The sequence below is a fragment of the Cygnus olor genome, chromosome 2 (assembly GCF_009769625.2).
Source record: "Cygnus olor isolate bCygOlo1 chromosome 2, bCygOlo1.pri.v2, whole genome shotgun sequence".
In the NCBI taxonomy this organism is placed as follows: domain Eukaryota; kingdom Metazoa; phylum Chordata; class Aves; order Anseriformes; family Anatidae; genus Cygnus; species Cygnus olor.
In genome coordinates this window covers 17,862,794-17,889,063 of record NC_049170.1, presented here as the reverse complement: position 1 = coordinate 17,889,063, position 26,270 = coordinate 17,862,794, and the positions used below count along the sequence as shown (strand labels likewise).

At 37.9% G+C, this 26,270-nt stretch overlaps 2 protein-coding genes across 3 annotated transcripts in view; one reads left to right on the top strand and one right to left on the bottom strand.

The window, feature by feature from the left end:
- LOC121065753 (amyloid beta precursor protein binding family B member 1 interacting protein) overlaps positions 1-4,701 on the top strand; it is a 67,084-nt gene extending 62,383 nt beyond the window's left edge. Inside the window, exon 14 of the mRNA XM_040548764.1 lies at positions 2,288-4,701. Coding sequence (XP_040404698.1) covers positions 2,288-2,827 — 540 coding nt within the window. The 3' untranslated portion in view covers positions 2,828-4,701. The remainder of the gene's footprint in view (positions 1-2,287) is intronic.
- A 1,573-nt stretch (positions 4,702-6,274) lies between these two features.
- Positions 6,275-26,270, bottom strand: part of LOC121065752 (protein adenylyltransferase SelO-like) — a 24,514-nt gene continuing 4,518 nt past the window's right edge. Inside the window, exons 7-20 of one of the 2 annotated variants that reach the window (XR_005817294.1) lie at positions 25,802-25,972; positions 23,214-23,281; positions 22,376-22,463; positions 21,004-21,073; positions 20,275-20,347; positions 19,442-19,525; positions 17,199-17,328; positions 16,487-16,531; positions 16,318-16,399; positions 16,133-16,225; positions 15,585-15,664; positions 14,347-14,390; positions 13,463-13,565; positions 9,252-9,331 (exon numbers count right to left, since the gene is read on the bottom strand). Coding sequence is in view for 1 of the 2 variants with exons in the window: in XM_040548762.1 (XP_040404696.1) it covers positions 8,783-8,905; positions 9,252-9,331; positions 14,347-14,390; positions 15,585-15,664; positions 16,133-16,225; positions 16,318-16,399; positions 16,487-16,531; positions 17,199-17,328; positions 19,442-19,525; positions 20,275-20,347; positions 21,004-21,073; positions 22,376-22,463; positions 23,214-23,281 (1,060 nt within the window). In the remaining variant the exon portion in view is untranslated. Of the gene's footprint in view, positions 8,906-9,251; positions 9,332-13,462; positions 13,566-14,346; positions 14,391-15,584; positions 15,665-16,132; positions 16,226-16,317; positions 16,400-16,486; positions 16,532-17,198; positions 17,329-19,441; positions 19,526-20,274; positions 20,348-21,003; positions 21,074-22,375; positions 22,464-23,213; positions 23,282-25,801; positions 25,973-26,270 lie in introns of those variants that run through there. The other variant, XM_040548762.1, reaches the window with a different exon arrangement.

Genomic DNA, 26,270 nt, shown 5'->3' with positions numbered 1-26,270 from the left:
AGCTTGGTTTTCCTTACCCACTGTCTTCCCCCCTCAAAGTGCCCGTGTGCTGTTGTGACAAGGATTTGGCTTCTGGACAAAGCGGCTGACTTCTTGCTGTTCCTCCTCATCCTTTACCCTCTGCAAACTGTGCTTGACACACAAAAGCCTAGGAGCCACGGGTAGGAAGTGAAGGCAGAGCCATCCACCACTTCCATTCTTCAGAACAAGTAGCTGTGAGTTCATGTAGCAGGAATAGGAACACACCTTCTGGGGTGGTGCCAAAGAGTCTGTGCTGCCAGATTCTTGGTGCCATTTTCTGTCTCTAACAGAAAACAGGTCTTGCCCTAGTAACACCATGGCTACATAGTGGTTTCATAGGAAACACTGTTCACAGCTGAAGATGTGTATGTTAGAAAAGGAAGGAAGTGTGAAGAAGTAAGGGCAAACGTTGTGTTTTTGTTAAACGCTAAATGCAGTCCTTTGTTAAGCTCCTAATTTTGTATACCTGCTCCATCTCTGGCTGTAAAAATACCAGTCAGATACAGCGTGAGGACTTCAAAAGCATATACATGTCCTACAGAAAAAATAACATTTGTTTGCAACTCATCAGTCGTGTCCCTCCATCTTCCATTAAAAGCACATGACAAGCAAAACTAAATTCCTAGGATTTTTCTTTCACCTGCATTGTGCGTCATACAGTTCCTGTTTCTATCTTTGAGTTTCTCCTTTAAGATCTATTTCTCTGCTCTGAACCTCACTTCCTCTGTAATAGATCATGTTCTCAGAACTCAGGCAGTGGTTCCCTCCTCCTGAATGTCTCATTTACTTGCTTCTTTTTAGGCAAGAGGAGAGAGCAAGAGAATGCAAGCAGGTTATACTGGGTTAAGGCCAAAACTAGTGTTGCTGACTGCAAGGTTGCAGAGCACTGTTCTCTAACAGAAGCGAGCATGTTGCCTTCCTCATCTCAGAGCTTCTACATGCCTGGGACCAAAGGATCAATTTGAAGTCTTTCAGGGTACACTGGGCTAGGGCTAGAGCACTAGGTTTACTGGATTTAAACTGATAATTTAACATAACTAAAAAGTAATCTGTTTGAAAGCTTATGTTTTCAGGAGAACAGACTTCTACACAGGTTTACAAGGATAGATAGCATGTTTGTATAGTAACTGTCAACAGCTACCAACTGCCACCTAAAAAAAAAGGAAGAGAAAATTATGCTCAGATATTGCCAGATAGGCTTTATTTATCTTCAGTGTCAACAAGCAAACACAACATAAAAGAAAACCCACCTGAAATTTTGCCAGAATAAACATAACCGCACTGAACTGCTATCCTACATTTTTCCTAACTTTTACGATGGATCCTTTGATTAAATTTTTGCTTTAAAAAGTTATCAGAATGTTTGAGTGTCTACTGACCTTGCAAGCATGCCTAGAACTTAGTGGCCTCAAGGGCTTATTAGTCACGCTGTTCTTTCAGAAGTGAAGGAGTGTGTGTGCGCTTTGCCCAGCAGGCAGAAAACACCCTTCTCCAGCCTTCTCCAGCCCTGTCAATGGCCCTTGCCTGTTCACCACCAGAGTATCTTTCCTCTGCTGTGCACTGCCCAGAACATCAAAGGGAGCTTTCCCGACTGCTTTGTGGTGCCCTCCTTCCCACACAGAGGGGGCAGTGCAGTATTCTGCCCGTGAATGCACATCAGAGTGATGGGCACAGTGAATCCAGACACAGAAGCTTTAAAATCCCAGATATCTCCACCTTCTTCCCTGTTTGCTGGTGTTGCGTGCAATGAGTTTGGCAGAGATAGGTGACTTCATTATTTTAGCTTTACCCAGAGACCCAACAGTCACAGCTAGAATGGGAGATTATGATGGTAACGAGAGCCCAAACTATACCTGCTATTTAAGTCCTCAAATCGTGTTCAGTACTTTTCGGATGTAAAAACACCACGGATTTTTTTTTAAGGTCTTCATGTTCTTAGGAAATGAACAGTGGGATAGGACATCAAGAAAGTATCTTTATAAGTCATTAACTGCAATTCTTTAAAAGTTTAAAAGCACTCGTTTTCTGAGGACCGCATTCAAAAAGCACTGTGAAACTCTCATCAGGGAGATTTCCACTGTCAAAGCTCTGTGGGCAACTCCAGAAAGAAAACAAAACGCTGCTTGCATGCTTCAGGCAAAATGTGCTCTACCTCATTTCACAGTCTGCGTGCTGCACTCTGCCGTCTTTTCACTGTTGTTAGGCAGTGCATTAGTTTACACGTGCACTGACTGTCTTTTGCTTTTATTCCTTCTGCTTATTAAAGGCTAAGTCAAATAACCTCAGCGCACCTGGCCTGGCACAGCCGGTGTTGAGGCCACAGAAATATGTGAACAAGAGGAACTCACTGCAGCCTCCTCCTCCTCCTGAGAGGCGGTCGTCTGCTATTAGCGTTTCGCCGATTCTGCCCTCCAAAGTCAAACGAGACAGCGGCATCTTCCTAGCAGACCCGGAAAGCTTTCCAGCACCGCCACCTACCCTGATGGCTGGTTTGCCGCCGCCACCACCACCACCGCCATCTGATTTCTGTGAACCCCCTCCTGATTTTGTGCCTCCTCCGCCACCTTCTTCCAGCAGTGGTGATGAAGACCTGCCCTTACCCCCCCCACCTCCACCTGTCTCCAGTAAGCCACCACCTCTGGCGAAGAAACCCGTGCCACTTCCCTCAAAAAGGCACGAAAACACCGTACAGGATGGAGAGCCAAGATCAGCTGGGCCACCCCCAGTTGGGGGTGGAGGCAGGCAAGCAGATTTCATGTCTGACCTAATGAAAGCTCTCGAGAAGAAAAGAGGCAGCAGCTCCTGAACTCTGGTGCCGGTGGACTTTAAGCCATAGCTGTTGTGTCACGGAAGGTTGTGCTGGGTAGAGCCTCACCAGGAGGAATTCTCAGAATTCCTGCTGGGGGGCCCAAGAAGTGAGGCGGGGTGCTCTCTGTCCCCTACTTTGTCCCTACAGTCTGCTCCTTCCTCGCCCCGCACTCCCTTGAACTACCACTGCAGCAGCAGGCCAAGGTAAGAATTTGGCTGCAGAGTCTTGCTTCACTCCATCCAGGTAGCCAAGGATGGTGGAGCAGGACTCTCAGGGCTGGCCAGTGGGTCAAACACAACTGTGGCTGCCTCTTTAGTAGAATTATAGCTAAGGAAACAATACAGCAGCAGTGTCATGTCAATTTTGAGAAGTGGGAAAATGCCTTTTAACAGAATTCCCCCAAGGGTTCTTTATCAGAAAAGTCCACGCTATTTTTTTTTTTCAATCAAAAGATCCCTTTTTTTTTTTTCCCCCAAAAAAAAGTAGTCTTGTCTTAAGAAGAAAACCCTCAGCTAGACTATTCTGAGATGCGGTGTAAGACCAGGGCTGGTTCCAGAGGGTATAACCCCAAGTGTTAACACATCACTGTTTGCATGTGCAACTCCAGTCAGCACTCACCATTGCTGTCTTTAAATCTCATTGATTTGGTTAATTTTAGACAAAGAAAAATTCTTATCTGAAAATACTGTATCCTTCCCTTGGTAAGCAGGGTCTCTTTCTGTTGGTTAACATTTGTCTTCAAATTGTACCTAGAAATAGTCTGTCTTCATAAAGACTTCGTAATTATCTCATACCTGATATGAATATGTCTCCTCCTACTTTTTTTTTCATTTGTTCTCAATTTTAATTCTCCATTGTTCATTTAGGCAGCATTCATTATTAGTTCTCAAATAAAAATAGCTTCTATTTTGTAACTGCACCAAGTGTCACGGTTGATGAACAGGCATTTTACTGGAGTTGGTACCACTTAAACAGTTTTTTCCTTTGCCAATACCTCCTGGATTCCATATTTATTTCTTCCAGTCTTTTCTCTCATGCACGTCATTTTCTAAGCTTCCATAAATAATACATTTCTGTATTTTCCAATACAAAAAGCATAAAAAGTGAAGTACGCAGTCTGAGTAGATAAATAAAAGCAGCTGACGGAGCAGGAAGAGAAAGCACTGCAGTTTGTCAAAACAGGGTCCCAAGGGCCAGCGCCGAAGTGGTGGTGGGAGGCAAGGGAACGAGGGGCTGATGGCAGCGCCGTGGCCTGGGAACATTTTAGGTCATCTGTAGTCTCATTTTTGGTTTAACGCTGCTTTGCCAATGCCTGCGTACCTGCATGAACAGCCTGGCAGAAATAGGAAGTACCTTTATTTTGAAGCGGTGATGTGATTGATCTGAACTTGACTACTTAAAAAAAAAAAAGTGAGAACACTGATGACATTATGAACCACACGTATTTCTGCCTGCCACTGAAGTGACTTGACTTTAAACTAGGCACAAAGCACAAAGCAGTGTGATTGCTGGTAGAAGTGGCTGCATGATCCATAAATGCTACTGTAGAGGGCAAAGGTGGTTGCCTTTAATAATCTGCCTGGTTTTGAACTTGAAAAAATATTAAAGCATTTTAACTACAAGGTTTTACAAGATCGTGTGGTGATGCTAAGAGCTGAATATGTCTGTGCACAGACGGTGGGGAGCTAGGGTGGTGTCTGCAGGGACCCCCTGTGGAGTGCAGACAGGAGCAATGTAAAGGAGGCCACACACTCCACACCAGTGTCACACCTCGCTTACTGGGGGTGAGTGCACTCCCCAGTGGCTGTTTCTTTGAGTCAGGTGAAGTACTTAACCAGTCTGGAAGAGGTAGGGGGTGTTTTCGGTTCTCTGGGGTCATGCAGATGTAGTAAGCTACTGGTGCCTGGCCCATCAGGGCAAAACTTCTTGCAGTCCTACGGTATTTGCAATTTTTGGTGGCTGCAAGAGCATATTCCATCACACGACTGCAAAGACCAAGACTTCAGTCTGATCAAGCACATGTGGTGAACACGCAGTATCGAGGACACAGAAGCCCCTGACAAATTGGAGCACCACCAAACAAGATGTGTCTGTATTGCTACTTCACCGCTAGGAGGAGATGCTCAAAGCACTGCAAGCGAAAGGAGAGGCTAGAAGCAGCCAGCAGGGATGGAAGGATGGACACGAGGAGCTTGGGGATCACAGAACAGGGATACTTCAGTCAGGGAAGTGCCAAACTGAGTCACCAAAAAATGTTTGTGACATACCTCAGCTGCTAATGTTTTCAGCTGAGACAAGCTGAAGAAGCTAAGGCATGGTTTTTCTGCAGCAAGCGTGCCCATCCATCCCCACAGTTACTCAGGTACAGCCTTGGGACAGCCAGTCACTTTTTCCTCCTGCCTCTCTTTGAGCACCCAGGCTCCACTCCCAGAGGACAACATGGATGAGACTAAAGACTGTGCAGAGATCACCTGTGCTGTGGGTATGGCCTGTTAGGGTACCAGGCCTTTTTATTTAATATAGACAGAGCCCATGCAGGTCCTCGTGGTCTTCTAGTTCCCTTGCTTTCACCAAACTGAGCAAAAAACTTGCAGCTGGAGAACTGCGTTCACCAATACAACAAGTGAAACCTGTAAGTTCTGAACTGACATGCAAGAACAATTCAAAAGGTACCTTACCATCTCCAGAGAGCAAATCTGAGACATTCTTTTGAAACCAGTGCAATGATCGTAAGCTTAACCAACTAGGTTGGAGATTGAACTAGTTTTAAGTGCAGGAGAAAAAATACTAACTAGCTAAAAGTAGGAAAGTTAAAATTAAGAGCTTAATAAATGAAAAAGGTTCTCTCTCTCTCAATTGGCTTTCCTATCTACTTGATTTAAACAATGTGCAGAACCATCAGATGCGAAAGAGCTGGGTGGTTTTTTTGTGAATTATTAGGAGTGCTCATCTTTGAATCACTTAAGTGACACCAGCTGTCTGCTACCCAACTACTTATATTTCATAAAAGAAAATCGGTTTGATTTATGTACTCAGCATCAAAATAAGTGGCATATGTTCTTAGACAACTGCGGCACAATGAGCTATTTTCTCTGAGTTCACAAAGCACTACGATTTTTACACAGCCTTCCTAGCGTTCACTCTTCCCACATGAATGCCCAGCTTCCTGCCCTGTTTCCTCCCTTTTCTTTGTTACAGCACAATAAACTCAATTTTATACATTTTACAGCCTCAGTCAATCATAACTCATGTACTTAATTTTACACACAAAAAAGAGCTTTCTTCAATAAGAATCAAACCTGACAGAAAACTCCAGAGATTGATTAAAATGCTGCGATGATTAGACCTCTATCACCTATTTTGTGTATGTAATGGTGGCACTGAATTTCTGAAATGTAAGTACTCAAACTTTCCATTCAAATAACAGAGCTACTAGCTCAATGATACACAATTATCTGGCTTTATTTGGCACCAAAAAAAAGATGCTACAAAATAGAAACAGATCTTCAAAGCATTTGTAAAAGAAAAGAGAAATCAATCTTTCTTCCCCTATCTAACCTTTTGCCATATGAAATTGTCTTACTCCTGTAGTTATGTACATTAGCAGAGACTGAAGTTGCAGCATGTTATTCTTAACCTTTCTTCATATCTCAAGTGGAAGCAGTCTCAGCAGCTGTCTTTTTCTTCGGGCTTTTACATCACTGGTACAGAAGGACCCACTCCAAGAGACCATTTTTTTCACATGGAAAAGTCCACACATGGGGGATCACCACTGCTGACCCTCGTAACAGTTCTCCAATACAGAGAGAAGATGGTACAAACAAGTAACTGTTTAATCAGTATTTCTATTTCCCATCTGCTTTTGCATCACTGCTGTGTTTATGTAACATGAAGGAAGAGGCAGCTCCAGAGCAGGAAGGAAAAGCCCATGTAAGAATTTTAGGAATTACATCATGAAACACAGTACTAATGTTTACAGTGTAATCATAAACCATCATAATTAAAATCTAGAAGTAGGAAGTGAGGTGGTACAAAATTCTGAGCATCATGTGGTCTCACTTCTCTACTTTGACAAAACGTAAGGTAGTGTTGAGATAACCATGTATTTTTCAAGTACTCTATTTCAGGCACTTCAAGAAAAAGTAGAAATTTAAATGGACCTTGTGGCAAAAGTACAGGACAACTATTACACAGGGATTATTGACAGTCTCCTACAAACTGGGATACGTGCATATTCTCTTTGAGGGAAACAAACAGAACAGAAGAGATTCAGTAGAACTAAGACTTACAAATCGTCTTGGCCTTGCAGAACACCTGAAGGCAGCATGATTACCTGTAACGGTCAGCAGCACTATTATGAAATCGGAGTAGTCAGGATGACATTTCATCACAACACCTTATTCTGCAATTACGCGAGAACAGGTATCATTGGCAATGTTCCCACAGGTTGTAAACACAGCCCACGGCTACAGGGCTTTTACAGAACTCCCTCACCACCCCACTCCTTTTACCCGGAGCTGTTGCCAGCACAAACAGTAACCCAGTGGCTGCAGAAGAGCACTTACTGCTTGCACAAGGAATGTTAACTCAGGCTGAGCAACTGTATATCTGAGGGGAAACCATCCTGAATAAGTGCACTGATTGTATTTAAGAAGCAAAGGCATTTGTGTATTTTTTGTAGTCAGTGAAAGATTTCTAATAACGTAGATTTCTTTTCCCCCACTAATTATATTTCTAGAAATAGATTTGTGAAATGCTAATCATAGCACTTAATACCACTTCAGAAGCATTCCATTTCAGAAGCAAGTGAAGAGATCCAAATCTCTTCAGAAGAGATTTGGATATTCTAAACCAATCCGTTTTGGATTTGGGAAGGGTGGAGGTAACATCAAGAAATAACAAAACCCCAGATAAGTGAATTTTGCTAGCAGAACGCTGCACTTGAGAGCTTGCGTATTAGTTTTAGCTTAATTATACACAAAGTTTTGTGATGTGGAATTGGAGCGTTAAACAAAGATAAATACCAGGACCCTGGACTCAAAACAAAGACGAGTCCCACACTGTTACAATCCAAGGCACTGCTATGTAACAGCTTCAGTTGAATTTTAAATATTTTCCCTGCAATATTTTTGTCAGACCAACAGCATCAGGAAGCTGACTGCAAAAGGTACGTTGACCTGACAATGTACCTAATGGGATGCAAGAAAGTCCTTTTCCATGTCCAACCAGTGAATGTTTCCTGAGTCATTATATCCACACACCAACAATCTCTCTACTACTATCAGAAGATAAACTTTCAAAGAACAGTAAGCCAGGCTTAACAGGCACCTGACTCTGGCAAAGATACCAAAACCTATTCTGGGGCAAGTCACTCCCAAGACAGGTGTATTTGCTTACAATTTAATTCAATTTCCTCTAAATCTTCATTGGCAGCTTAATGGGACAAAACAAGGTCAAGGAGAGAAAAGGTAATAAGGTCTAGGTGTAAGGTGGTGCTCTGCAAGACTTCACCTTTATATCTTCAGATAAAACTACATTTGGTAAGTGTGCAACAACAATGAGAACATTAATCAGAACATTCTATGATTAAAAGAAGATGTATTTTAAATTGACCAGACCTTTAGACATTAACACCTGATCAGATGTGAATTCTGCGATGTTAAATATGACAGTTTGGCAGAACTTAAATATTGGGACTCAAATTAATGCACAACTGAATACACAGGGCAGTGTTATTAAATGTCAATATGATTTGTTGATGCAACCATACATAGTGGTCCATTTCTTTCATCTTTATAAAGTTGGTCAAGATCTTGTCTAGCAGCATAGCAGATTCCAGTCCACATAGAATAAGAGGGACAACTTCCTCTGGCTTGATTCCTGTTTGAAGGCCTGAGCCATTTTTCCAATGGCCAAGACCTTTACCATTTTTCTTGCTTGTTTAACTTCCTCTCAGGATGAACAGCTTACTTTAAGATCCTTGGCCCAAGCTGGTGGGTGTAGGGAATAGCCTGCTTTCTCTGCAGCCTTCTGTCTCCGAAAGGGATGTTGTAAAATCTGTTGTAGGAGGTGAACCTAGAAGCAATTAAAATGAGTAAGTTTTTATACAATATGTTTTCCTGAAATTAAGAAAAGTCTCTGCCACTTTATATTGGGCACCGTCCTGACTCCAGAAATTGTTCCATGAGTTACTTACTATTATTAGAATTACTATTATAATAATGAACACTTTTTATAATTAATACTGTTAACATTGCTAATATTATTGATAGCATTATTGCTGTTATTAGTAGTGATTGGTATGACGGAACAATGTTGGTCAAAGTGTAATATGGGTTCAAAGTGCAAATGCAACAATTGTTTCATTAACATTCAGAACAATTACTAACAAATATATCAGGAAAGGATTAACTAGCTTTACCTCTGAAAAATCATTCAAATTGGCTTTTTGCACTGCTGATTCTGCCATCCAATTTCTAAGCACGTATCTGGGATTAACAGCTGAAACCAAAAGTAAATCATGATCAATTCAGTTAGACGTGTTCAACAAAAACAGAACACAGTCATAGAAGAAAATTCACTGAAGTCTTCAGGAATTTTTAATTTGCAGATCAAAAAAACACATATAAGAAGAAAATAGAATGAATGCCTTTATTTATGAGCTGCTAAAACAATTCTTTAATCTGCAATGTGTAACACCAAAGTCCCATCACCCACATTTAAAACAAAAATTAGAACAGTGTAGAGCATCAGGTTGATAGAAAAAGAACTTCCTGTTTCCAGCAGACTTTTAGTTTAGTTGACTACAGCCTAGGTTCCTGGTACACTGTTGGAAAGTATATTTCAATGTCAATATATTCCTGAGACCAAAATAACGAATAATATTATTTAAGGTAAAAAGGAACTAGTAAGATATTCATAAAACCATACGTACTTAGATTTTTCTTCTTCTATAGAATGTATCAAAAGGTTAGCCATAAAAGCCTTTAATGTTGCATTTCAGCTGTGTTTTTTTTAAGGAACCATTTTTTCAACTTTGTTGTTCCTTTTTATTTTTAATCCACATTTTTTTCCACAACTGTCTGCTGTATCTTTTTTGAAACACCCGTGACTACTGCCTCGCTTCTCTGACACGTTCCAGGCTGATTGTGTCTAATTAAAGGTAGGGAGATCATAAGGACCCTGAAAATGAGACTGCTGAATTAATAACCCAGGCTACATCTTCGTGGATGGTAAATAACAGCTTATAAAAAGGAGCTCTACCAAACTGTATGCCAAGGAAAATGCTCATAGCCTACATGTTTTTTATTATCAATTTGTTAGCAGATAGAACGTCAACGAAACTTTTATTTTTCCTCTGCAATTAAAGCAACGGATTCTGCTTCAGAAACAGTTTTCCCTTTAATTAATGATCAAAACAATGTTACAGATTAATTGTAACAAGTATTTCCAGCTTGCATCATACATCTTATTTTGACACTGGTCTGCATATTTTCCCAAATTCAGTAGCTGATTTATCCCACAAAGAGATTAATTAGTAATGTTAGAGACATTAGCACCTATGGCCTGTGATTTATGGACATAAAAAAAACTTCATCTGTTCCTTCCCTTTTCACTGACGTCCCAGTAAGGTTTTGTATAAATAGATATTAGCTCAAGCCTCATATTTTATATAATATGAAATGTTTCTTTCAAAAAATCAATGCAGCTGTATATTCCTCTTGTCCTGGTTTTGGCTGGGAATGGGCAAGTGGCTGTGTGGGGCTCAGCTGCTTACTGGGGTTAAACCTCAACCCTTACAAATTTTCTTACAGCTTATTTGAAAGAGAAATTAGAGAAAGCAAAGCATTCATGAAAATCTCCACCCCGTATTTCCCTCTATTCATTCCTGTAGTCAATTTGTTATCATCTTATTTTATTTACAAATAATAGCATATTATGAGGGGGAGGATCAGAAACAATATTTTAGATAACAAGATTAAACTTAATTTATTTCTGTTTCTCAATTCACTCTATTCTTGCATCTCCTTATACTGCTTCTTCAGCTTGCAGACATAACTTGTTTATCCTAGTTGGCTACCGAGGCAATTGACAGCTTTGAGGAAAGCTATGACAAACCTCCTCCTAAGGTTTTGTGGTCAGACAATCACAGGACAATTCATGATTGAGAGCTCCCTGCAGAGAATTGGTGCCTAGCTCAGTGAACAGACTTCTCTGTAATATGCATTGCTCCTTAAAAAGGACCATTTTACCAGCTGACAAACTAGAATTTACTGAAGCTACGTAATCAGCGAAACAACACTTGCATGATTATTTTATGTCTCACAATACAACTAAATTCTTTATGTTTGGAACTGAATGATAGCCATTTTAAGCCACAGGATTTGACATAAAGCAGCATTTCACAATGGGTCTTCATGTTAATTAGAAAAGTAAAGGGCAGAAATCACTCTCTGCTGTAAGTCCTGTACCCTAACCACTCACATTCCTGCCAGAAGAGGGAATGTGAAGCTCTTTGACAAGATGAGAATGTGGGTTGAAACCAGAAGCACTTCATCTCAGATGACACTGTCACTTACTAAACAAGCACAAAGCAAGACAAAGGGAACGTTCATAGAACCATAGAGTATCCTGAGTTAGAAGGGACCCACAAGCATCATTGAGTCCAACTCCTGGGTCCCCAAAGGACCACCCAAAAAATCAGACCATATTTCTGAGAGCATTGTCCAAATGCTTCTTTATAATGTTCCTCCATTATAAAAGCTGTCCAGGCTTTTATAATGACACTCAGGCACTGTGTCCAGGTCTTAACTTTCTTGAGAGTTAAGACTGAAATGCAGTGCATCCAGATATAGGAATTATTGTTTTACACATTGCACTGTATGTACTTACATAAATTAAACAAAAGCTGACAAATAGATTGGCCATGGGGAACCCTGATCACCCCTCACATAGCCATAACAACACCCTGCCCTGCCACTAAAAAAAGCCTTGGCAAAATAATTCGCTCTGGCTGAGCATTTGATTCAATCCTGTAAATGGATTTTCAATAGTTAAGTGGGATAACAATGTAAAAAGAATACTAAAAGGTGGAGAAGTGAACATATGACTCATACAAAAATGGTAACTCACATTAAAACCATAACTTATATTAGTAAGAGAATATTTGTCCCAGAAATACATTCTTAAAAATTGCAAATTGACAAGTTTCACAGTGGAGTTAAAAATACCTGTAATTGACACAACTGACAAGATAATTATGAAAGAATAAGATAAGTCAGATAAGAAAAGGACAAAGCATAAGAAATTTGGTGCCCTTAGAAGTTTTTTAGGATCTGGCCTACAATTTTTTTATTTTTCTCTTTTTAACATATTTCTTTTGTATTCCATTAAATACAATGATAGACTTGTATTGGGACTTGGATTGTCAAAACTTTTTGATTAACTCCTAAGGAACTAGGTGTATGTAGTACATGATAAAGTGCTACTAAGAACTAAAAACTCAGTGAAGAGAGAAAAAAATATTTTTTTTTCAGACTGGGCTCTGCTCACAGAGGCCACCCCTGCAGCCCCTCTGCTAAGGTGGATGTGGCCTGGAGCCAGACTTGCGATGCATGTTGTATTGACAAGGGGCAGCTGGTAAAGGAAATAGTTTTAAAAATTATATTTTCAAGAGACCACAACAGGTGTCTAAGAGATCAACATAAATGTATGGATGCCACAGAAAATAACTTTTTAAGAAACTTCAGTCACACTGTAAAATGGAGAAGCTGGCAAAAAATGTAACAGTCTGTTGATCTTTTAAAACAAAAAACACAATTTTAAAGAAAACAAAAATAAATTGACCTCAGTAGTCTGTCAGGAATTTCTGCTTGCTCTGTTGCAGAAACATGGAGTGATGACAGATTATATGGAACTTATCTAATTTAACCATGGATGTTTGCATATCAAGCTTCAGTCTGCTACCAAAGCTGAGAACAGTAGCAGAAGTATGATCCTGGGGGAAAGCCTTCTCCTTGTTTTGTCTGTCTCCTATACCATAAAATCCTCTCAGATGTGTGTGGATAAACGTGATGCCGGTTTACAGAAAATCTTCCCAAACTGGGAGCCTTTCTGATTTGGAATGAAAACTCAGAATATCCTAACTTCTCTAAAAGCAGATTCACAAAAACATAGAAAAAGAAAAATAACAAAAATGAAAAGTGTTATTAGATGGCTTTCAGCATTAAATTTGAGCTAAGGAAAGCAGGGAAGCTGGGAACTTCAAAAGAGTAGTAGAGCTAAAAGCCTTGAGTACCACAGCTAAAACTTCCCAACCATACAAAAATACAAATAATAAAACAAGTCTTTATTCTTGGTAACTGTTCTCATATCAACTTTGTAAAAATGCATGTGAAACTGTAAGAAGCATTCTTAAAAATGTATGGAGCATTAGTTAGAAAATGTGGATGAAAACAGCTTGTTACTATCTTATTACTGAAACTCAGTGCTATCTCCTGCCATTTCCTACAAAATCAATTAAAGCTTTTGAACAAAGCAGCCAATCAATATCTAAGGAAAGAGTGCAGCCATTTCCATTAGAGATGTGAATAAAGCACCTGCAAAGCAGAATAACAATGAAGCTTATACTACCTCTTGTGCAGAATTTGACAGATCCTGCATTCACTTCACTCCCCTTTGCCCAGAAATTTTCAGTTGTCATTGCCTTTTGTAGGCACATTTCACAAGTTTCCCACTGCTTATTCCAAATCCATAAAAAAGGAAGAAAAAAAAAAGAAGAAAAAAAAAAAACTCTCTCTGGATAACTTCTAGAATTTCACATCCACTGTTTCTGCTGTGATAGCTATATATCTTTACCATTTTGCATTTAGAGTAACTTGGTGAATTAAAGTAAATGGGATATCTAATCACTCAAAACCACACCTTCTTTTCTTGATTGTACTTTCACAAGTATGAAGCTTTTTCCTCCAGGTGCACAAAAAAAAAGTGGTTGCCTATCAGAAACATGAATTCTTTATAATACGTAGAGAGGATTTGGACATATTTGAACACTCGGATAAATCCTAGCCCATCGAGCCAATACAGGATGGCTATTAACTATTTCTTGATGTTATCAAAGTTTCATTACTGGAGAAGAACAATGTTCTTCTCAGCAATGCAAACTGTTACGATCACAGACTGCTAAAGGAAGGAAGTAAAGATTCAAGGAAAAGAGAATGGACTCAAGAAAGGAGATCTAGCTGAAGTGGAAGGGCATCTCTCACAAGGAAATCAAATCCTAGGGGCCTTTTAACAGAGCACCCTACTTTGTAATGAAACGTTAAATTTGGATAGAAGCCAGAATACATCCACCGTTTCAGGACACTAAGGTGAAGCCAAACTTGAGACATCACAAAACACTGACAATCAGGTTACATTTTAGTTCTCCTCAAGAGGAAAAATTATTAACAGTAAAGCAACGTAATTAAGAATTTAGTTGCCACCTCCAAGCATGTGACTTCCTTTGTTTTACTTACCTGTCATTCTTTTTCTTCTCTTGATGTCTGTATCACCCTTGTTACTAAATATAAAAACGAACAAACAAAAAGGTAATTGTGAATGTTGCTCATTTACATTTTTCTCATTCACGTCTCTTCTCACCTTTTTACTACAATAGCCATCTACTATTCACAGACAGTAAGCCAATAATTCCACTATTTCAACCACAAGAACTGAACAAACACTAACTGGTATATTTATTTTTCTCTTGTGTTTCTCCTTACCCTTTTTCAAGGTATCAGCCATGAAGTATTCAATTTCCTTTTCAGAACTTGGGTACACATACCTCCTCTGTGTTTCCTCAAGGAAGTTCTGCATCCACTGTGCAATAGCTGATTGCAATTCCCATAATGAATATATTCCAAATAGCTTTTGTATCCTACTGTAGATATATATATATATATTTACCTCATACTCTTTAAGTTGTAATGGCAAATATTATGGAGTTATTTGTTAAACATAACTGATACACATGCTTCCAGTGGATTTTTTAAGTACCAAATCAGTAACTACAGCTTTGATAACACAGAACATGACTAACACATTAGACTTGGAAAAAATGCACTTTCTTGTAGGTTTTGTATCTCGTATTAATGTTTTTCTTAAGAATTGTATTTACTGACTAAAATTTCTAAGTACCCAATATGCACTTCTTTCCACTAGTCAGCCACGCACAGCATATATGACTAAGAAAAATACATGCAGTCTTTATTGATTTAAGATAAAAGAACTGGTAGAAAGTTCTAACATGAATGTCCCTATCCACACAACTACAGTGGTGTCCAAACACAGTCTGCATATTCACAGCTGTGCAACTTCCACCCCCAGTCATCCCAAGGCAATACTAGTATACAGTAAAAAATATACGTATTGCCAGTAATGAAACACTATCCATTCCTATTTATTTGCACAGCCTGAGTTTCAGGTTCAACTATTAACTTGAAGAAATCTGTTCGGATGTTCACCAAATGACACCAAAACCAGACCACTCCTCCCATATCATTTTTATGTACCTGTGTGTCAAATCAGAACTATAATGGTAATTAAAGAAGTTAGCACCATGTAGAACCTTAAAGACAAAAAAAAGGCATTACAAATCATGTCTAGTCTAGCTTACCAGTCCCAATAAAGATTACAGAAAACACTGTAGATTCTGGCATTCTGGTCAAATACACAGTTGGTGATATTTTTAAACTTGAAACTCCATCAGACTTACTGTTCTAATCGCAAGAGGTACATAGCGACCCATTCCGAAAATAACTTGTGTTTACCCAGATCCTGGAGAGCCCAGAACTCCTAAAGAGAAAGAAAGAGTTAATGGTAGATAACAGAATTTTGTTACTGTTAAGCAAAAACCAAAGTGAGCAAATTTTAAGAGGATATAAAGGAGAAACATGTAATGAATCCTCAAGGATTTCTTTGCCCAAAATTCTACTAGCATCTTTATTTTCTATTTAGATTACTTTGTTTTGCCAGCATTATATATCTATTATTCCACCTCTGCTACAGCAAATTCTACCTTAATACCTCCAGCTCTTAACCCCTATTTTTCTTTAGTTTATATGCTGACTTATTTTATTTTCCTTGCCATTTAACTATAGGTATCACTCTCTTCTGTGCTTTGTACATTAGAAGTTAGGGAAAGGCAGTGGAGCTTCCCAGGAAAAGTAAACATTCCCCACATTATATCAGGGCTCTGTCCAACCTGATTTACTCACTTGATATTGAGCGTTCCTAAAATGGGGTGCCTGTATTAATTAATACCTCAGGGATGTGGAGCTCCTTTAACTGGTCTTCAGTAATTTCACTCAGCTCTCGAAACGTCATTGTAAAATCAGCCCTCCTATCTTCCATGAGCTAGTGAAATAAAGATATTTCTATCAGTGTTTTTTTAAAGCATGGGGTATAAGTTCAGATGTTTGCCAACAGGATTAGCAAACCAAACTCACTTTTAGGAGGAAAGCAATCAAATAGTTGTCATCCTCATCGTCCCCAAGAAGACCCAATTTTGCTCTGAACAATTCTGTAAAACTGAAAATAGCAACATAGTAAGGAAATTGTCACATAAGATGATTTATAGTATTGTGACTACAGGGGGTGAGTTCTAGAACTGCGTACCGTGTATAATAGCGTTGACCATATCCCTCCAGAATCTGGGAAGCTCTGCAAAAACGAATGAAATGTCAAATTCTACGGAACTACAGTACTACTGTGGGTGCAACCCTACTGTACACTAAGCAATAAAAACTTCTGTCTGGTATCTCACAAACATCAATATGCTGAATCTGAATCAACTGGGATCTGTAGTGGGAAAAAGACTGAGGGGAAACAATTTCACAGACATCGAATATATCAACAGCTGTTGCAAGGAAGAAAAATGCAATCTGCCTTTCATACTGAGTAAGAAATCATGAGTTTAAACTGCACAAAAGAAGATTCATATCAGGAATCTTTACAGAAGGATATCAAAATACTACTCCATAATTTCAGGAGGCTGTACGGTCTTCATATGTAAGCACCTTAAAGAATAAGTTAGAAGAACCTATAATAGAAAACTACAGGCAAAGATCCTACCTTAGGGTAAGAAGAATAGCCCCCACAATATCTAGTATGGCATTCTAGCTATGTTTTGCTATTATTTATGATTGCTGAAAAACTTTCTCCCCTCCCTCCACCTTATTCTGCCAGATAATTAATTCAGAATCAATTTTCACTTAGAAAAAAAAATGATTTTAAAAGCTAATCCCTTTCTTTCCTATGCATATGGTGATCAGGGGTCTCCCATCTCACTAGTTCTTTTAAGCGTTTAGATATTTTAACGATTACTTACAGCTGCTTTTGCCTGGGATCCAATAAAGGTTTTAGAGCTTGTAACAGCTTGTTCAGATTAAACAGCCCAACATTTGCCTGGTTTCCTATTTTATACCTCCCTTCATCATCAGATGTATTTGGAACAAAATCTGTTTCAAACAAAACATTACTTTTCCCCAACGGAGTAATTACAAAAACAATCAATGTTAAAATATTGAAGTACATTCAATCTTATACTTACACAGTAAACTAATAAAAGTGCCGAAGATATTAAAATATTTAAACTTAGATCACAAGGTTACTTATTTACAGTGGATTAACTCAAGATCTAATATTTGCAAATCTAGGAAGTACATACTTCACAGACGCATTTCCGTATGTCATTGGCGGCATTTTCCAACTTGAAGATACAAAGTAAATTCAGATGTTTAAACATTTTTAACACTAAAAATGTGTAAAAACGTATGCAATGTTTTCACTACATATAGTGCTACTATTAAGTACAAAGACTAAGCAAATAATTGTACAACTAAGTTCTGGATTTACTAATAGTTTTGGAAAAGTAACACATACAAACATGCATTTAAAAAAAAAAAAAATAGGCCACCTGAACAGGACTTTAGTTGAATAAGGAAGTTTTATGTATTCATTTCTGAAAAATTACATGTGCAAGTAAAGAAATCCATATTTGGGAGATAAATGTGTGATAGGTAAGCCACAGGGTATCAAGAAGTTAAATGTACACATATCTACAGCACTGGTCTCAGAACGGATGCAGTATGAACCGCCTGCCCAGATCAAAAGCAGACAAGCTGATCAATGCATACTGCATTGCCTGAAACCTCAGAGGACATCAATACCAACCAGCATTAAGGAGGAGACCTGTGACACATCTGTCAGGTCTGGAGATCAGTTCAGATCTGAATCTTTAGCTCTAAAGCATTTCATCCAATTCTAGGGTGCAGTGGGTCTGGCTAGGATGGAGCTAATTTTCTTCACGGCAGCCTGTATGTTGCTGTGCTTTAGGTTTGTGACTAAGACCGTACTGATATCACACAAAGGCTTTAGCTGAGCAGTGCACAGCATCAAGGCCTTCTGCATTCTCACTCTGCTCTCCCAGCAAGTTAGGCTAGGGGTAAGCAAGAGGATGGGAGCTGACACGGTCAGGCTGGATGACACCAACTGATCAAAAGGATATTCCATGCCACATTATTCATCCCTGCCTATGGCAGGGGGGTTGGAGTTAAAATAATCTTTAAGGTCCTTTCCAACCCATGCCATTCTATGATTCATTCTATAATGTCATATTCAGCAAAAAAAAACTGGGGAGTGCTCTTTCCAAGGTACTGCGTGGGGACAGTTGGGCATCAGTCTGCTGGTGCAAGTGACTGCCTTGTATCACTTGTTGTGTTCTCCTCTCCTTTTTTTTCTCTTCATTTATTAAACTGTCTTTAAGTTGACCACAAGTTTTTTCTCTTCTAATTCTCTCTCTCGCCCTGTAGCAGTGGGAAATGAATGAGTGGCTGGTGGGGGCTTAATTACTGGCTGGGGTCAACTCACCATAAAAGACAAGATCTGAAGCCAGAAAAGACCTGTTTTCTCAATACAGTAGAAGTCATATAAAATCTACTCTCATGAGACTTCCTTAATTTGAGGCTGTAATCTCATGAAAACAGATTATACGATAACCACTAGTGGTTCTGAAGCTTACTCAGATGAAAGTTCCAAGCAATAATCAAATGTAATACATTTATGTACGTACTAGACCTACATTTATTAATCTCAGACTGACTGAGTTCATACTTTCAGAGAAAAGGGTAGATTTCGTTTCTTTTCCTCCAATATATAATTAGCTGCTGTGACTACAAAGCCAGAGCATAATGCATACAAAGTTGTATACAATTTTTGGCATAGGCTGCTTATAGAGATATGCAATTTTAATTTTTTTTTTGGGGGGGGGAGGGGGTTCTATTATGGCATCTATTCAAATGAAGAAATCCATTAGGAAACATTCTTCATGAAAACGGGTTTAATAGTGACATTTCATTTTTAGACTTCTAGCACTTGAAACACAACCTGCATAGTGTATTATAAAACTGGTCTTTGATATATTTTCCCCTAAAATTCTTCAAACAATACACATACTTGGGATTTTTCTGCTAATAACAATGTATGTTTTCATGCACACCAAAATTACATAAACTAATATAAGACATTTATTTTAAGTCAAAAATAATATTTAAAAATGGGTGCTACACTCACTTGGATCATAGGAGTCCATAAATCCAAACGGACCATAATCTATTGTTATGGATAATAAACTGAAGTTATCTGTATTGCATACACCTACAATTAAACAACAAGGAGAAATAAAAGTTAAAGTTCTACCTGAACTCTGTAGTTTCTAGAAGATTTCCTGTGAAATCAATCCACCAAATCTACATAACATTGGAGCAGTTACCCTTAAGAAAACAGATTCAGGAAAATAAACTTGTGTCTATTCTTGACCTAGCAAGCATTTAAAGTATAAAAACTAGGAATTTTTGCTACAATATCTTGCATCTGGTTTTTATACCTAGGTGGCACTGTTTCCTTCTCCATTCAGCACAACACTGTTTTGAAACAGCATCTTGCACAACTTGTCAATTAGTTTTTTCTTTCCAAGTTGACCATGTGCTGTATTAGCAACACAATGCTCTTTTATTTTTCATAATGTAAATCTGAAACAAAGGTGGACAGCACTCTATTCTATACACTATAAAAGAACAGCTTTTTATGTAGGTGAATCAAATTCCCAGCAACACATGACATCAATACATGGTCTTTGTACATCAGACATCCACAACAATTCTGAGAAGCCCATATGCTTGTTCTGTTCCTGGCTTCTGTCAGATACAGTCATGCTTTGAAAAATCAGAAAGTTCCCTCTGTTATGAAAAGAACTGTTCAGTATTAATGCACAACAGATATTGCTGTAGGCATAGACATCAGAAGGACTAAGAACAAAGTGACAAACGAAAGCCATCTTTAAGTATACAGCTATAAAGAGTCACTCCTGTAAAGCCAATACAGTGACAATATCTACTGCAGCTTACCATGTGCAAAACCCACAGACATCCACAATGCAATCAAATTTGCAGTCTCTGATACGACTGTAGAGAAAAATTCCTAAAATGAAATACACATTTTACTTCAAATAAAACTATGGAATACAATGAATAATGTAAACATTTGATTCACTTTAGAAGTACTTAATACATTCTGGTTTTAAACATGTATCTTTGATCTCTGTCAGTTAGGACTGATAATTCACATTCTAAATGATGTGACTGCAAAACAACCTTATCCAGCAAACACTATAGTTAAATAGATATGTTCAAATATACTAAAAGAAATGTAAAAGTCCTAAAAAGAAATAAAGACACAATATATACTATTTTTATATTAGGAGGAACATAACTGATCCCATCACGACCACAGCTCTTACACTTTAAGTCTGGGCAGTAAGAGAACAAAAAGTAATGGAAAATGGAAGCTTCCCAATAAACATTTCCATAATCGAAAGTGGTGAAAAAAGAACATTCACATTTGATTTTGAGAAAAACTACAAGAAGCAGGTTTTCGTTGTTAGTTTTTTTTGTTTGGTTGGTTTGGTCTGTGGTTTTTTTAGAAGAGTAAAAATTGCTTTTGCTAATAAAACCAGGAAACTTATCTCAAATTTTAAAACCCTATAAACTGAAAAATTAAATAGCTTTGTATAATTTTTGTTCATGTGATTGTGGAAAATAAAAATAGCTTTATATAGCTAATAAAAAAAGACTTACCAGATATCGATCTGAATCATTCACAACTATTAATGGAAAATGTTCCTGGATGATAAAGTCAAGCAATCTCCTGTAATATGAGATGCAGAATTCATTAAATAAAACAGGTACTTTTAGAACTGATCATTCAAAATTCTTAGTTTTGAATAGAAAATGCTGATGTACAGCCTGCTGCAAACAGGTATTAGAAAACTTAATCTATTTATTCCTATGAGTTTTGGATTAAGCCCTTCCAAAAAGTTGAAGATAAAAGCTAATGTTCCAGTTATAAACATGACTGGAGACTGCCACATAGAGTTAAAACCCCATGTCTTACATTTCCAGAGCACGTTAGGATCTGGTTTAGCATACTGTAATATCAATCTTTTAGGAAAAAAATAATTTGTGGAGAAGAAAAAAAAAAATGTATCACTACAAGGAATAATTGCAGATCAGAATACCACACAAAGAAAAATTTTATGTCTGAATTCTTAGGAAGTAAGGTTACTCGCCACATTAACTGGCCATTAACATGTTCATTAAATCCAATGGGACACAAATACTTTAATTAAAGAAAAAAGAAAAATGCAGCGTTGTGTCATCTTAAATGCAGTTCCTTAATTCAGTCTTTCACTTTACAACAAAACGCTGCTGTGAGGTTTCAAAAAAGAGAAAGAAAGACACTGTAGAGTCATTCAGGAATTTATCTTGAATTACCAGTTAATACAACATACAACAGCTGCTACTTCTCTTTCTTGATTTTAATCACCCCAAAACAATTTCTGTTGCAAGTGATTATCTACCAGCACATTACTGCTACGGGGGAATGACCAACATTCAAGTATTTAAAATAGAACTAAAAATTTGCCATGCTAATTGCTTGAGATGGAATAACATAAATTAATATAGCTAAAAAGCTTAAAGCTGTACAATAAATTCTTACCTAATATAATTCTCTGGTTATGTGTGTTCCTCAAAAGCACAGCTTATACAACAAACTCATGCTAGTGACTTATTTCACATTTCTGCTAATTTAACTTCACAGACAACTGAAAAATCTAGGATCTTATTCACTAAGTTTACAAATCTTACCAAAACAACTAACTTCCCCCTCCTCCCAATGCTTAATTACCAGAACTATTTTAGCTATAGTACCTCTCATTCTATAAGATCCTGGCGTTAAAAAATACGTAAGGGATTTTATCTCTGTGAGTTGATACATTTTGTATGTTTGTAAAAAAAAAAAAAAAAAAAAATTGTTATCTTTCTGAATTACGCAGTCTTCCTTTCTAAATAACTTATGCCTAAATTTCAACTGTACATATGCAGTCCAATATATATTTAATTGTTAAGAAAACTAAGAGAATGGTTACTATGAAGATTAAAATCAAACCTTTGTAAGTCCAGTTCCCCAGAATGAGCTAAGATTTCTAAGGATCCTATACGAAACCACGATTTGGCAAGACGTAGCACTATAGCACCTTAAATATAGACACGTTTAAATGTAAACAGAGTATCAGCAAAACAAATTAATCCCATAGTAAAAGCCATTGTATGTTGTTTCTATAGACAAGTAATTTCTACATGCATAGTTAAACAAGTATTTCTATAAGTATGCTCAATGCATAACAGATGAATACATATACTACTACTTTACTGTATGCTAATGATAAAGCTTAATTTGCTGGAAAGCAATTGGTATTTTTCACTCCTCCACATCTTCATTTGTTCAGTAGGATACGCTATACCAGCGAACACAAGCAAAACTCTGGTATTAACTTTAGAATTCCCCCAGAGATGCTAGCAACAAAGAAAGAACCAACATAAATCATTTCTGATTTTTCCCCATGCTGTGCCATCCGGCTCCGTTTCAGAACTGGTTTAGAGGATGGAGCAATGGCACAGCCATGGCAGCGTTCCCATATAGTATTGCTAAAAGAACGATGGGAATTTCCCCTAGATTTCAATATCATTTTTGTAACAGCATGTGAAAAAAAATGAACCCCCTGCAACACATATGCCACAATCACAGCAAGTCTGTTCATAGGGCTTCATTTCTTTATCTAAGTTATGTTTGGGACCAACTTCCTTGGGAAAGGTTTTCTACCTCAATAAATGAAATGAAGCCTATTACACGCCTTTATTACACATATATGGCATTAAAGTTGATCTTTGCAATGGGGAATTAAGTTACAGTATTGTATCATATTATTCTGAAATGCGTTCATTACCTCTCTCTTTCTTAATATTTCCATTGTAAAACTGGTCTCTCCACACTTCATCGTCACTTACAACTATGCTGTAAGAAACAAGAAATGAAAATTAAAAGGTTACCTTAGGAAAAATAATTTGCATTGGAGATCAAGTAATATTTTATATACTTTTTCTTCAGGAAAAAAAAAAAGCTTTGTTTTCACAAATAACACACAGCAAACAGTAAAGCTGAGGCTCACCAAGCTTTGTTAGCAAGATGTATTTCTTTTTTTACTTAAGTTGCCCACCTTCCATTACCTACATTGTTCTTTGGAAGGGGGTTGCGTTCAGAAAAAGTACTGCATTCATTTGAAACTTCAGTGACTGATTGATGTGATGATAACATAAAGAAGTCACAAGTCTCCCGAGGACAACAGCAAAATTAGAAAGACAGAGAAATTAGAAGCCAAATTGTTGCATCAGATGGAGGCTGCCCTTTATATGAGCCAATACTGTTGTCTCAGTAACCTTGGGCACAGATCTGGGATCCTCAGCAATCAGGAGCTCTGCAAATAGTATCAATGCACAAAAAAGGCATAATTTTGATGAAGCATTATAATTATTCCTTTCTTCTTCACTGCTACTTGTACTTGATTTTTTAAAAACAATATCCCCCTTTCAATTGCCTTAAAATTCTGCACATCCTATGCATTTTCACATTTATCTAAATATTGAGATTTACAAGTGCTTGGAAAACGACCGATTGTGCTTGCTCTAAAACACATCACAATTTGCACTCATCTTACAAAATAAAATATGTAATTTCACTCTATTTTCTTTTATTATCAGAAAAAGAAAATTGCATCAATCATCACAAACCATGCAAAGGAACTATTTTCTCCTAAAGTTAATGTGTAGGAAGTTTCTCTCCAAAGCAACTGAGATTACATGAACCATTCAGCAGAAGGAATGCTTGGTGCGGTCTTTTGAAGGAAATGTTCTCTTTTCAATAGGGGCAGAATACTTCTTGTTTAAGAGCCTAGCAGCAGGAAAAAATTACCTTATTTTATATAATTCTTTTTTGCTTGCTGAAAATTGAAAAAGGTCTTTCTATTCAGAATAGCTGGATGGCACAGTACTGGAAATTTAATGCAACTAAGTAAAGGTACCTTTTAGGTAGCTGAAGACCGCACAGAAAACAGAACCAAACCTTCCTTGGAGGAACACAGAAAACAACAACAGGCAAATCTAATATTCCATTCATAAATATGACTGAAGACAGTCAAGAGTTGAAACAACTCCCAAGTGTTAAATTTTAAGAGGTTACCATAGAGTTTTTACATACTTTAGCATCAAGAGTTTGGAAAAAATTTAGTTGGACCAAAAATGTGGGGTGTGCATATACACATAAATATGTATGAAAAAATCATTAGAAAGAATAATTTGTCTGAATTCTTACAACAGTAAAAATCAACAATAACTGTGGCTTTGAAACTATATTATAATTCTTTTCTGTATTTCTGAAGGCATCTAGTAGCTATCCAAAATGAATGCTCTCTATTAACTGCAAAGAAAAGGCTGTGTATTGTTCCAAAGGCAGGAGGGAAGAAAATATACAGAAATTAAAATATCAAAAGTATTGCTTCGCAAACAATTAAAAATGTATCAGAGAAAAATATCAGAGGCTGTAGGGCGGTTTGCCTACACTTTCACTCTCGGTGCTGCTGCTAATACTGAAGCAACATTAGGAAATTTTTTCCAGATAAGATTGTTTTGGAAACAATCATCTAATGATTGGTATGTCTGTAAGAGTAAGTATAAGAAGTGCTGACGTAAGTGAGATGGAAGAATTGATCTTAACTGAAGATTGATCTTAATCAATCGAGAAAATCAAAAAATTTCAAAGCACTAGGAGAGAGCAGTCAGAACAATAATGTTACTCAGTTCTACTGTTCTGAACAGACCTCTGCCAAAAGGGTTGTTTCATTTTGACTGTGTAACTCTTAGCACACTTTCTGCCAAATTCTTACGGAACACCAGCACTTTTCTTATTGCTGACAAAAAATAAAAAATAAAATACAACGGGACAGCAACATTTTGTTAGTTACTAATATAAGTTAATGGACGAGCAACACTTAAGAGCTGGATAGATAACTGAGCAGCCACGTAAAGATACTTACATTACCACTACAAAATAGTTTTCAAATGGCCCCTGACGTTCATAAGTACCATTACTCGTTCAGCAGCACACCAGATGTACATTCAGCCATAGGAAACAGAGCACTGAAATTGCTGTTACATCAGAGAAGCTGGAAGAGCATTCACAGAAGAATGGAGGGACTGCACCCCACCCCACCCCTACTACTGCCTTAAGGGCTAGACTTTACACTCCCTGCATGCTGTTTTGCCTGACCACCAAGTGTCACGCAAGTAAGGGCCATTTCACTCTGAAAACTATACGCATTGGCTTACTTTTTTGACCTAGCCCACAAGACTGCTAACTAGTAGTCCCAGTATGTGACTAAAATGGTACCATACGAGGAAGCGTTCTATATCTGGCAGTACAGTCGTAAACTCTAGCACCCCGTTGGGAACACAGTACTTGAAATTAATAGAGCAAACCAACCTGCTGGGTGTTCTGGGATAAGCCGTAAGGCTTGTCCCCACACTTCTGCCAAGACTTGACAGGAAGTCTAAGTGAATCTCACCCGCCTCAGTACTACAGCTCCCCGTTGGGAAGAATATGGATATCAGCTGGGGTTTTTCCAAATGAAGTCTTGCAAGCAGTTTGGAGAGCCTGTACAGCAGTTAAGAGAGCCAAGCATTTAACCAATTTGCCGGCAGAGAACTAAAGCACACTGTGTACTCAATAGAATTTGTGCACTGTTAAGGAGTAATTTCATATTGTTTTGCACTGAGCAAATTGTTGAGACGACACCAAAGAAAGGACGTAACCTTGCCAGATGCTTTCCTGCTGATACTCGGGCAGATTTAACATTTTGCATCAATAGCTAACAGCAAAAGGTCTCAAGGTGAAGTCAGTGAATAAACCATCAAAAATGTCATTTACAAACACAGCACTTCAACAGAGCAAA